The following is a 12,945-nucleotide window of genomic DNA, read 5'->3' on the forward strand; positions in this document are numbered from 1 at the left end:
ATAGCATCCAAGACATTCCAATTTGGCTGCAAATTGTTCCCTCCTTCTATGTTGCGGATCAAGTACCTTATTAGCGGGCTCTATATGCTCTCTTGAGGTTATAAATAATGCCTTGATCCAGTGGTTGCATTAAACTGGTGGTATTGGGAGTAAAAACAACAGCTGTATATTTGTCAACTTAAGTGTCTCGGCAGAATGTGCACTGTACAACGGTCTAGAATCATCAAAATATTCCTTAATTTACTTAATTTTACTTAATTTTCCACCATGACAAGACTCTCCTCGAACAGCAAATGTTTTGTTTGGCAGCAAATTATAAAATAAACCTGTCTTGTCAAGATTAAAAATTTCCTTTGCCTCATATTTTTCAAGGATGGACCGTACAGAACACAATCTGTCTGTAGCCTTTTCTTTGTCCACTAATCCAGACTCACCGCAAACATTTCGCGAACCCAAGTTATTCCTGTCTTTAAATCTTTGGAGTCAGCCACTGTTGCATTTGAAGTTGCTAATCCCATGTTGCTGAGCTAGATAATTTGCCTTTTCTTGCAAAATCAGACCTGATATTGGCAAATTAGATGCACGCATTTGTTGGTACTATTTGAAAAGTTTTGTTTCAAGCTCCTCATGTTTTGCACCACAAATTCGTTTCATGTTTTTCATCGCTATTTCAGTGTCACACACTTCAAGTCTTTTTTGGTTTTTCAGTATTGTAGATAAAGTAGGTAAAGGGATGTTGTGTTTTTTTTTTTTTTTTTTTTTTTTTGTTAGTAATGCACCTCCCAAAGTTTTTGCCAGGCAGGCACTTTACCCACCTGACTAGCCCAGTCGGCAAGGGATGTTGTATTCCTTTGCAATGTCCATTTTTCTTCTTTCCATCCTATCAGCCTCTTGTATAATTTTTAGTTTAATTTCCAGGCTTAATTCCATCCGTCTACATTTTGTCACCATAACACTGCTAAATAAAATTTAATATAAACATTAATTTAAAGACATAAGTTCCAAAAAAGACATCATCTCAGATAAAATTGCACAAAAAATAGATTGCTATATACGATAGCAAAAGACTCTTTGAACTGGGGTAACAATTGCAACTGACCTTATTCCCATGGAGAGTGAGGGAGTGCAACTTAGAAAAACTTTTTATTCTTTTGTTAATTTAACAACTCATCCTTCAGAAAGGTGTTTTTCAGAGTGCCCTTTATGTTGTAGCTACCATAAACTGCTTTTGTTTACACAAAACTAATTTCTAACAAGTCAGTGCCATCCTTCGGGAAGTAGGGAGCCAGGTGGCAGGGAGCAATAATCGAATCACTCTGCCAACATTTGAATTAAACACACAAAATTACAATATTTATTTCTCACAGGGTGAAAAAGAACTTTGTAATACATATTAACCGAATTTTGTAATAAACGAATATATTTACATAGAAAAGCCTATCCTTTCGCAGGGGAATGGTATGTGCTTCATATAAACGAGTACTTTGTATAAACCGAGTTCGTATAAACAAGATTTTACTGTAATCACATTCAACAAAAGTATTTTTTCACCAAACAAAAGAACAGAACCTTCTCTTGTTTTAGACTCTTCATGACCTTGGCACATGCCTAAGACTAAATCAGAATCATCCTTCTGGTTTAGCCTACCATTGTAATTGATTTCCAAAAGAAGTGGAAAATTTGAAAGCCATTGTTAAGATAAAATTAAAAGTAACATTCTTTAACATAACTACAAGTAATAACCTCAATATATAGATGTGGGATATATGTTGGATTGAAGAGCTATGTTCAAATTTTTAAACATTGTAAATGTTTGAAAATCTAAACATTTCAAGCAAGAAGAGTGAAACATGAACAACTTAGGATAGCATGCATAGAATTATCAACCTGCTTGGCCTGTTTAGGATAGCTTTCACCATAAGTTCCAATTTATGCATTAGTTTCAACTGACGCATACCACAAGGAAAAAAAGCTGTTTAAATCGGTTTACTTTCAACACTTCTCTCTAGATAGTAAATGTCTACTAAAACCAGTTTATATGGTTTTCGATGTTTATAAATTAATAGCTGTTTTTAACTCAGTTTTTTATGCTGATTTCAGAAATGTTACTCATTTTTTTTTCTATCATGTACCTTTTTTTCAGACTCTTCTGAAAAAAAAGGTACATGATAGAAATTTTCCCAAAATATGATGGAATTACGTTTTGGGAAAATATGCCAATTGACATCTACCATTAAAGCTGATGTCATGAGTTGTATTACTGAATGTATTAAGTTAGGAGTAAATGCTGGGAATTTGTAAACTATATCTCCACATGTTGGCAACATGTGAAGATTTAGTTTACATCATCAATCATTTGTTTCTTAATCTTGAAAGCTCCATGCATGCAGCAGTTTTTATCAGTGTATGCTCAGTTTATAATTGAGGTTATTGTGTCAAACTTCTGCTGAAAAGTGACTAAAATGTCTTCATGCAAGTGTTTAAACAATCCAAACTTTTTTTTATTTGTAGAAGTTATATAGTCCTCAAACAAAGACAAGATATTACAGAATTTGTAAAAAAAACTTGTGTGTTGTGCTTATTTTGGAGCAAAACTGGTGACCAAGATAAACAATGGGCTCTACATAAAGTTTTCCAAATCTGTGATGAAGCATTGAGATTGTAGAAAGATCATAAAAAGGAGGGGATGCCATTTGCAATTCTCATGATTTTGCAGGAGCCTACAAACTACTGTGATGGCTGTTACTTTTGCTTAGTTAATGTAGAGGGATACAGTGCAAAGAGTAAGAAGGGCATTGTATATCCTAATATTCCATCTGCCATTGGACTAGTCCCATGTGGAGATAATCTACTGATTCCATGCCCTCCACTAACAAGTCTCATTTTATCTCTATATACAAGTATGGTGCTCAAGCCTAGTAAGCAAAATACTAGTGGAGCAATTTTTAAGATAAGAGTATAATCTCACTTAAAAATATTCCTTAACACTGATACTCTATGTATTTTTATCCTTAATGTATTTAATTTATTACACTAGCCAACAAGATTTTTGCCTCCAAGAACTTAAACGCTGTTTTTAACCAATTTTTATGCGTAGATTTCAAAAATCACCATGATAGTTTCACATCACATCAGAGTTATTAAATATAGAGGGAATTACGTTTTGGGAAAATATGCCAATTTTGCATAATCTAGTCAGTAATGTATGACACTGATTTATTTTAACAGATATGAACTAATTTTCTTAATTTTAGCAATCGATTCTGGCCTCTGTTTTCTTGTGATAAACATAATCAGACTTCTACCTGTGTTCTTAGGTTTAAATTCTGATGCAATAATTTACAATTTGAAGAGAGCACAGCATTTTTGGTGGCTGTGACAATGTTTTCCAAGGATTAACTGATCATGACATGTTCTCAGGGTTGTACATCTATCCTCCAAACATAAACAGCCCCTAGAGAATGCATTTAAAAAAAAATTTTTTTTTTACACTTGTATTACAAACTTGAATTATACGTATATATCCAGTGGTGAGCTATTGTGGGCTCGCAAGGGCTCATGAGAGCCCATTGTTATTTTTTCTGGAAATTTTGCGAGCCCATTGTTGAAACGATCATTTATTTTACAAATGAAATCCTCTAAATTATTGAGTATTCAGAGCCAGGACTATAGTGGGGTGGGTGGGCCCCATCCCCTGCATTTTAATTGCGCAATCGGCCAGTTATGTGTTTTAAAATTGCTTCATGTTTGATTTAATTACAGTCCAACATCTGTATAATGAACTTCTTTATAGCAATTTTTTTTTTGAATTCTGTAATTACATTTAAAATAGTTTCCATTGAATGAAGAAAATTTCCATATAACAAATGGATAACGAGAGACTTAACTTTGTATGTATTGTTCACACATCTGGCCTTAGAAAGTGCAAATTAAGAGTTAAAGGGATTACCATTCCGTAACGTTACTGGTGCCCGTAAAACCAATGCAGCCACCTACCGAAAAGTTGTATTCCCGACATAGATAACAGCCTCTGGCCAAACTGTGTTGTGGTTCCCCTTTACTCCAGCAAGCAGTCATCTGTTTTTTGTTGGAGAAGTGAGTGATCTACACTTTTCAGTAAATTTCTCCTGTCAAGTTTACATAGTCACAGTAGCTGAATACCCCAGTGATTTCGATAGTTAGGACAGTATTCAAAGAACTAGTGATAGCAGCAACATCGTCGGGTGGGGGGGGGGACAAAGGCAACTAAGGTATTAAATAAACTTTCCAAAGATGGAATGTTGGCAGATTTTGAAACTGCGTTGAGGCCTTCACTGTGAAGAAAATGTTCCAAAATATAATGGAATATAGGCAATAATTTAAAAAAAAACAAAAAAAAAAAAAAAAAAAAACTGTATGCATTATATCACCAATCTCCAAAAAACCAGCATAATTTAAGGATGATTGCTAAAGAACTTGAAGTGGAAATTATAAAGGCTGGTTGTGTGTTCGGGCCACGATGGGCAGCTTGTAGCTTGACAAGGCAATTGCGGTTTGGAGGGATTATCCCACTTTGTGCAAACATTTTGAATCAGAATGTTAAATATTCGGGATTATTAAACCGACTTTTAAATCTAGAATATCTTAACAAGTTAGCACTAATGGTTGACAACCTGCACAAGCTCTCTTACCTTTCAGAAGCTTTACAAAGTCACAGCATCACTATAGCAAAAGCAGATAAATTAATTATTCTATCAATGCTATTGCTAATTTGAAAAATTCTGAAGGAAATTATAAAGCTAAAATTGAGAGCATGTTGAAGTCAAAAGAATTTGAAGGAATCAAAATCGAAAGTAAGAACACATTTAAAAAATTACCTCCTGACACAAGTTATTAAAATGCATTGTTTTATCCTTAAAGGATCAGTATAGTACAGTAATTTTAAATTAAATAAAGAAAATAATGATATAATTTACGATGAGGAATTGAAAGAAATTTTAAATATATGCTACCTGGCAACATGGAATGTGGAAGGACTTTTGTCTCCATGTGAGAAATGAATATGAAATTTTAAGTTTTCTAATAAAATATGAAATCAAAATTAATGATTTTAGAGATTTTGTTGAAGACAGTTTATCTTTAAAATCAAGTGAAATTCCATTTTCAATTTAAAAAGTCAGAAATATTGAAGCCATTGTGATTAGCAGTGCTGAAGATGAAAGCTTTCAGTGTAATGAATAATATTGCAACAATAAAAAGAATATCTTTGACACTTATCATATATGATGACCATACATCTTAATGGAAAACCATTGCTTCAAACTGATCCAGATCATCATGTCACATCTTTCCTCCGTAATCATTGCTCAGCTATTGAGCAAAGCAGAAGGTCTATAACAAATATTAATATAAGAAGTAAATTCTATGTGGCAGTTTTTAGAATAAATTTTTCTAGAATATTTGTGTAATCATTTTTTTTATGTAATCTGTGATTTTTGTGTACCTTTTCTAGAATAGGTTTTTTTTTTTTTTTTTTTTTTTTAAATGTAATATTCGTTTTTATATTGTAGGATGTTTTGTGATTTGGGAAATATTTCTTGTTATTTTTAGAAGACAAATCTTATTGGCAATATTAAAATTTTATCATGAAAAAAAATGTATCCATTATATATCCCTAGTTGTAAAAAAATAAAGAATAAAAAGTGGTGTGTGTGCCAAGCATGTACAGTAGATTATTATTATTATAAAGCGTAAGCCTCAAGCTATGGAAAAGTCTAGACTATGTATAAGTATAGTGCGAAAGCATTAATAATACATAGCCAAATCTGAATGAACAGAATATTAGCAAATATTCACAATATGAGATATAACTTAAAACGATGCCGCTTTGCTAATATTCTGTTCATTCAAATTTGGCTATGTATTATTGATGCTTTCGCACTATACTTATACATAGTCTAGACTTTTCCATAGCTTGAGGCTTACGCCCTAAACGCTTTATAGTCTAAATACATCATACACAAACAGTGGGTTTTAATTTCAGAAAAGGAAATTACGATGCCTTAAGGTACTACATGGCCTCTATTAACTGGGTAGATATCGCGCAGAGAATGAATACAATTGAACTGTGGTACGCTTTTAAAACATTAATCACAGATGCCTTGAATGCGTATATACCATTAAAAAAATACTCCACGAGGAGGGTTCCAAGTTGGATGACTAGTGAAGTTGCCGCATTACTTGAGCAGAAAAAGGTGGCATGGAAAGGTTACAGAGCAATAAAAAGTACTGAAGCCTATAACAGCTACAAGGTGATGTGTAATAGAGCCACAGAAAAGGTTCGACAGGCAAAGGCAGTTTATGAGAAATCACTAGCAAACAGAGCAAAGAGGGGGGATAAAGAATTCTTCACATATATAAATGCCAAGAAGAGCAGGACAAACCAGATCGGACCTTTATGTAAGGGAAAGGGGATAGTAATAAATACACCAGCTGCCGTTGCAGATGAACTCAACAGTTATTTTGCATCGATATTTACAAATGAAAAGCCTTTTGTGGCAAAGGGAAATTGTGGGAGCGAAGTTAAAAAATATGTAATTAATGATATTGAAATTTCGCAAGATTATTTAATGAAAAAACTTTCGAGCCTACAGACCAGTAAGGCTCCTGGAGTTGATGGAATATACCCTATAATCTTAAGAGAGGCAGCAAGCGAATGCATTGAACCATTGAGGCTAATTATGCGAGCATCATTAGACTCTGGGGAGATTCCCTTGGATTGGAAAAGTGCAAATGTATCTCCCATACATAAGGGTGGCTCTAAAAGTGAAGTTGGAAATTATCGACCTGTCAGTCTGACTTCAGTAGTAGGGAAAATCATGGAGGCAATGATCAAGGGTGGAATTCAGGATCATTTGGATCGAATTGAAATTCTCAAGGATACTCAGCATGGTTTCGTAAAGGGAAAATCATGTTTAACAAATCTGGTTCGCTATTTCGAAAGGGTCACTCACGAGCTGGATTTAGGGAATAATTTCGACATTGTTTATTTAGATTTCAGCAAAGCTTTTGACTCAGTCCCACATGAGCGGTTGCTTTATAAGCTGGAACAGGTTGGAATCACTGGGAAAATCCTTAGATGGATAGAAGGATGGCTTCAGGGCAGGAGGCAGAGGGTTGTGATAAATGGCTATTCCTCAGATTGGGTTGATGTAAGAAGTGGGGTTCCCCAAGGATCAGTATTAGGACCACTGTTGTTTTTAATTTTCATAAACGACATTGATGAAGGGATAGAGGGCGTGATGTCTAAATTTGCAGATGATGTTAAAATTGGGAGAGTAGTTAATGATCACTGTCAAGCTGAGCTTCTTCAGAGAGACCTAGATAGACTTCAGGAATGGTCAGAAAAATGGCAGCTGTGCTTTAATCCAACAAAGTGTAAGGTATTACACCTGGGAAACAGTAATCCCAAAAAAACTTATTCACTTGGTGGAGTTCAACTAAAGCCAGTACTGGAGGAAAGGGACTTGGGTGTTACGATACGGTCAGACATGAAATTCTCTGAGCATTGTAAACAGGTTGCAAGGAAGGCCCATGGTGTCCTATCGATGATCTATCGAACTTTTGCAAGTAGAGATAGGGACGTGATAATCCCATTATATAAGGCTTATGTTAGACCACACTTGGAATACTGTGTTCAAGTATGGAGACCGCACCTGAAGAAAGACATCGAGCTTCTTGAAAGGGTGCAAAGAAGGGTAACTCGCCTGGTGAGATCGGCAAAAGGGCGTCCCTATGAAGAAAGACTTCGAATATGTGGGTTGCAGAGTTTGGAAACTAGACACCTTAGAGGAGATTTGATTGAGGTGTTTAAGGCTCTGAGAGGCATCAGTAAAATGAATGAGGACAAAATTTTCAAGATTATAAATGATGCTAGAACTAGGGGACATAAATTCAAGTTACGGGGGGAAATGTTTAGATTAGATTGCAGGAAGTTCTATTTTAGCCAGCGAGTTATAAATTACTGGAATAAGTTGCCTTCATGGGTGGTAGAGGCCGACAGTTTGGGGAAATTCAAAGGTCATCTGGATAGTACTTTTGGGTAAGGGAAGCACATAGGATGATAGGTTTAATTTCCTTTTTATTTTATTTTTTTTTATTTATTAATTATTATTATTTAGTTATTTATTTATTATTATTTTTTTTTTTTTTTTTGTTTTTATCATTGTTTTGTTCGGATTTTTTTTTTTTTTTTTGGCTGGTGCAGCATAAGCCATAGGCTTTCTTGCACCATGCGGCCGTTACTAATACTAATACTAATACACCATCAAGCATCTATCATATTGTAGAGTTATACTTCATAACTGTACTGTTTTGCCATCACTGCATCACTCGGGTACCTACCCACCCACTGAAGAAGGGCCAAATAGCCCTGAAACGGCACGGGGGGGGGAGCCTGATGATGTCCAGAGTTTCCAAGAATAGGCAACAACAACAGCCTTCTCCACTGGGGAAGCGTTGCCTATTCGAGGAGTTTGAGTTTTTGGGTGGTGTGAGTTGAAGGAGTTACTGTCCCTTTCATTCTTCTACACAGTTTCTTTTCCTCTACCGCTCCCACTATTACTTTCCCTCTACCTTTTTGCTTTTCTAAGTCTAACAGGGACAACTGGATAGTCGAGTTATTATCCCACACAAATACAAAATAGCCCTGAAACGGCGCTGTCTGAGTGGTGGTATCCATCTGAGAATAAGTAACATTAGCCTTCTCCTCAGGTGAAGTGTTACTTATTCGAAGTAGTGCAATATCATGGCAACTCGTTGCCATGATATTGCACTACTTCTTATGCACTACAACTTAAAACGATGCCGCTTTGCTAATATTCTGTTCATTCAGATTTGGCTATGTATTATTGATGCTTTCGCACTATACTTATACATATTATTATTAATAATAATAGCCATATGGTGCAAGGAAGCTTGTGGCTTATGCTGAACCAGCAAAAAAGAGATGATGATATCTAGCTCAGGACCCTGGGTGCGCCAAGCCCATACTCACCAGATGTGAGCCCCTGGAGTTTATAATGATTTTATGTGAAACATTCTACGCATTTCTTGTAAGTATTTTGATTTGTATATATTGATTACGAAATGAAAGAGCTTTTGTATTGTAAATATTTTATTGCTCATTCACTAATTTCTGGAAGACAAGATATGATGGATTTGTGATAACTAAAGTCAGAGACATATACTTGTGACTACAACATATCGAAATGTCTCTGGAAAACAGTATCAATTGAGGTACCCAACCTTGTAGTTGAAACGACATATGCAGCTTTGGGGGCACCTAACAATGGAATGTAACGAAAATGCAAGACAAAAAAAGAAATTTTTGACAAATATTTGTATTGTTGCAATCATACTTCATACATTGTGTTGTGACATTCATATATTGTGACGTCATACTATTCAAAAATTCTAAAAAGTTAGAACTCGAGATATCGTAGCAGTCACAAAAATTGTGTCACGCACTCTAATCACATGACTAGCGAGTTCTCGGCACAGACCAATCGTGTGAGCATGGGAAACGCCTCTGGTGGATGACGTCACTTCTGTGACTGATCAGATTTACTCGGTAGATACCCCAAGGATGTTTCACATAAAAAAGTTGGCAAAACTGCGAGCCCACTGTTAAAATATTCAGAGCTCACCATTGTATATATATCCCTTTATTTTAACATTAAATGTTAGTACATCTTTTGATGTAGATGTGATAAACTTTTTATGCTGATTTTCAGAATCAGCACGTTTATTTCCTCCAGAATCACATATTTTCATTGCGGAGGCATGACAAAAAACATTTTTTGTTGGCTAGTGTTATTAATGGTGCACAGAGGAACACCAACCCAGTGAAAATACACCTGCCATAACACCTAAAAATAAATTATCAATGCATTAACAACATTAAGAGGGGCACAACAATTGGAGGGAGTATCACTGGGTGCCAGTCTACAGAGGTGCCATGAGGGCGACAGATGGCACTATTTATTGGGGAGCAAAATATAATGCACTACCCCTGGGCACCATATAACCTCACTACTCCTGTGATATCAATGTAATTTCAACTGCTACTAAAGTTAAAAAAATACAGTACATATCTATTGTTTGTAATACAAGTGATAATATTCGGCAAAAGGGTTAACATCGGACTTAAATTCTTCGTTTTAACTGATATCAAAAAATTATACAAGATGAAAACACAAAATCAAATGATAAAGTTTTTTTCTCATAGAGCATACCTTTATTTTCGGATAATCATGGTTAGAAATTAACATTCATAAAGAGATAGTATATCAAAGTAAGCCATGGATACCTGATAATTTCCAGCTTATCTCCATTCATTTTCATTATTAAAAACTAAAAGAAGAAAAAAAATAAATATTGTGCAACTTAGACTTTGCCAAAATACATTATTAATATTAAAACATATATTGTATTCTAAACAATTGTATTCTAAACGATAAATATTAAGACAAGAGCAATTACATGTCTTATTCTAAGGATCTCATGACAGTGAAGTTTAATAACTGGTGATCATTCTTTATAAAAATTGATAAAATATGATAAAATATTGATGAAATATGATCATTCTTTATCAGAATTCTATTAAATCAATTTGAGGAATAGTATCAGGTCAATTTAATGTTGCTGTTCATCAATGCTGAGCAATGTTGGTGTATCATTATTAATGCATTAGCTTAATCACCACTCTAGATGGGATGGAATTTTGCCATCTCACTTCCTGACTTTTTTTTTTTTTTTTTTGGTTCTTTGAATACATCTTGGTAGTTGCCAGAATTTACAAGAAGGTACTCTCTCTTTTTAATTTTTTTTCTTCACCTTTAACCACCCCTTCCTTATTTTAAGGAGTTCCTCTGATTAACATGACTGATATTAAAATCACAATTATTAATAGTGGAGCCATTAACAACCTTTTTACAAGTGTTATTAAACATTTCAGACTACTGACCAACTCCAAAATGCATTTTTATATTTCCCTTATTAAGAAACTGTCCCTTTTAAATTTATCCTTCTTACTGAGGACAAACCTGTGAATATTATTTCCATTTACAATGTCTTGATGCTCATTTTGTATTATAGCAAGTATCACAAATTGTGAATTGAGATCCTGTTTTTAGATGAGTCCAGGTAAGCAGCCAGCACTCAACAGTAAGGAGACTGTGAGAAGGTACCACTCAACCAAATTTCATAAAACCATATCATACACTTATGTAATGTGGAAATTTGGTGATTGGTGGCACCTTCTAATAATAAGAAATTCCTTTCTGTTGAATACAAGTTACTTATCTGGGCCAGCTTTAAACAGGATGTCTTCACAATTTCCAACTAAACAGTGTAATGAAGCTCAGTTGGCTTCCTCTTAAGATTAAGATACGAGGCAAAAACTCATTACAAATCATTTTTCTAACGTTTAGGCAAGCCCTTCAGTACTGGACCATTCTTCATGAAGAGACATTTCAAACTCCTTAAGTGATAAATGTGGAGGAAATATGCTTCTCACTCTCTTCTCCAAATTTGTCTACAGTCGCTGAATAACATTTTAATATGATAATTTTGCAGGCCATGGAAGTAGCCTCGATTTCATGCTCCTCAAACTGACTGGACATATTTGGCTGTGTGTGTGTGTGTGTGTGTGTGTGTGTGTGTGTGTGTGTGTGTGTGTGTGTGTGTGTGTGTGTGTGTGTGTGTGTGTGTGTGTGTATTGGAGAATTATCATCTTGAAACATGCACTGTTTGTGGGAAACATTATGTAGCAACGTTTGCACCATGGGATGAACCTGATCATTCAGAATATCAAGGTAATCAGTGGTAGTAATTCACCCATTCAAGGTGATGATAAGATCTAAAGAATACCAAGATATCACTGCCTAAACCTTTTGATGCACTTCAGTGTTTGATGATTGGCATAAGACAGTTAGGATGATGCACTTAAACTCTCCCTGATGTTGGAAAACATGTGAATGATGCTTTGTCTGAAACTATGTTTCCGATCACCAAGTGTCTATTTTTTGTGCTTCTTACACCACTGCATCCTATTTCTGGCATTACCATCAGTAATGCCAGAAATGGCAATAGCAGCTCTAACATAAATTTCACCTTCATGAAGTTCTCGCCAAACTGTTTTGCTAGAAACTAGATTGCTGAGACTCACATTAAGTTCTGCACATAAAACTAAACAGTAGTTTTATGTTTTCGGGCTACAATCCTTTTCAGTGTCCGGCAATCTCTTTCAGTCAGCTTCAATTTTCTGCCACAATTCGACTAATTAGATTTTGTTTTTCCATACTTGAATTCAGACATCACTTTTGATATAGCTGTTGCATTAAACAAATCAGCAGTTTTATTCACTGATGCCCCTGCTAAACTTGCACTAATCGCTTGACCTCTTTGGAATTCAGACAGGTTAGGCATTTTCTTCATGTATCTTTTTATATCAACTCTAAATAAACATCAGCTTTTATCATCTTTCCTTCACAGCACTACCTGCAAGGACCAAAAAATCATCACTGCATGTTCATAAATACGTCATACAGCCATTAAAAAAACCACTACTTTCATATCAGGTAGATTTTTTTATTTATTTCGTATGATGTGATCAATACACGAATGAACCAGTTTTTTCTTGCTTCCTTCGTGTATCGTGGCCAGGATATCCAACCAACTGGTTGGTTCGGCACCATCATGATATCCAGCCCGAGGCAGGAATCGAACCCGCGACCTGTGGGTTGCCAGGCAGTCACTTTACCTACCTGGCTAACCCGGTCGGCATCAGGTAGATAAATGTTCATCATGAGATAGTATTTTTGTGGAAGGGGAAATATGTGAAAAATGTTTAATATATTTCTCTCAGTAATGCCAATGGAGGATTTTGTTTATGTTAGTGGCCTA

The 12,945-nt window shown here is 35.1% G+C and overlaps 1 protein-coding gene across 2 annotated transcripts in view; it reads right to left on the minus strand.

Annotated features, from left to right (window-relative positions):
* Positions 1 to 12,945, minus strand: part of LOC150085852 (uncharacterized) — a 94,324-nt gene that overhangs the window by 30,848 nt on the left and 50,531 nt on the right. The window contains exon 2 of one of the 2 annotated variants that reach the window (XM_090373532.1): positions 10,349 to 10,392. The exons of the other annotated variant lie outside the window; for it this stretch is intronic. Within the exon in view, the coding sequence (XP_090229658.1) occupies positions 10,349 to 10,373 (25 nt within the window). The 5' untranslated portion in view covers positions 10,374 to 10,392. The remainder of the gene's footprint in view (positions 1 to 10,348; positions 10,393 to 12,945) is intronic. 2 annotated transcript variants of the gene reach the window in all.

The sequence above is a fragment of the Mastigoproctus giganteus genome, chromosome 5 (assembly GCF_048544385.1).
Source record: "Mastigoproctus giganteus isolate SK-2022 chromosome 5, ASM4854438v1, whole genome shotgun sequence".
Classification (NCBI taxonomy): Eukaryota; Metazoa; Arthropoda; class Arachnida; order Uropygi; family Thelyphonidae; genus Mastigoproctus; species Mastigoproctus giganteus.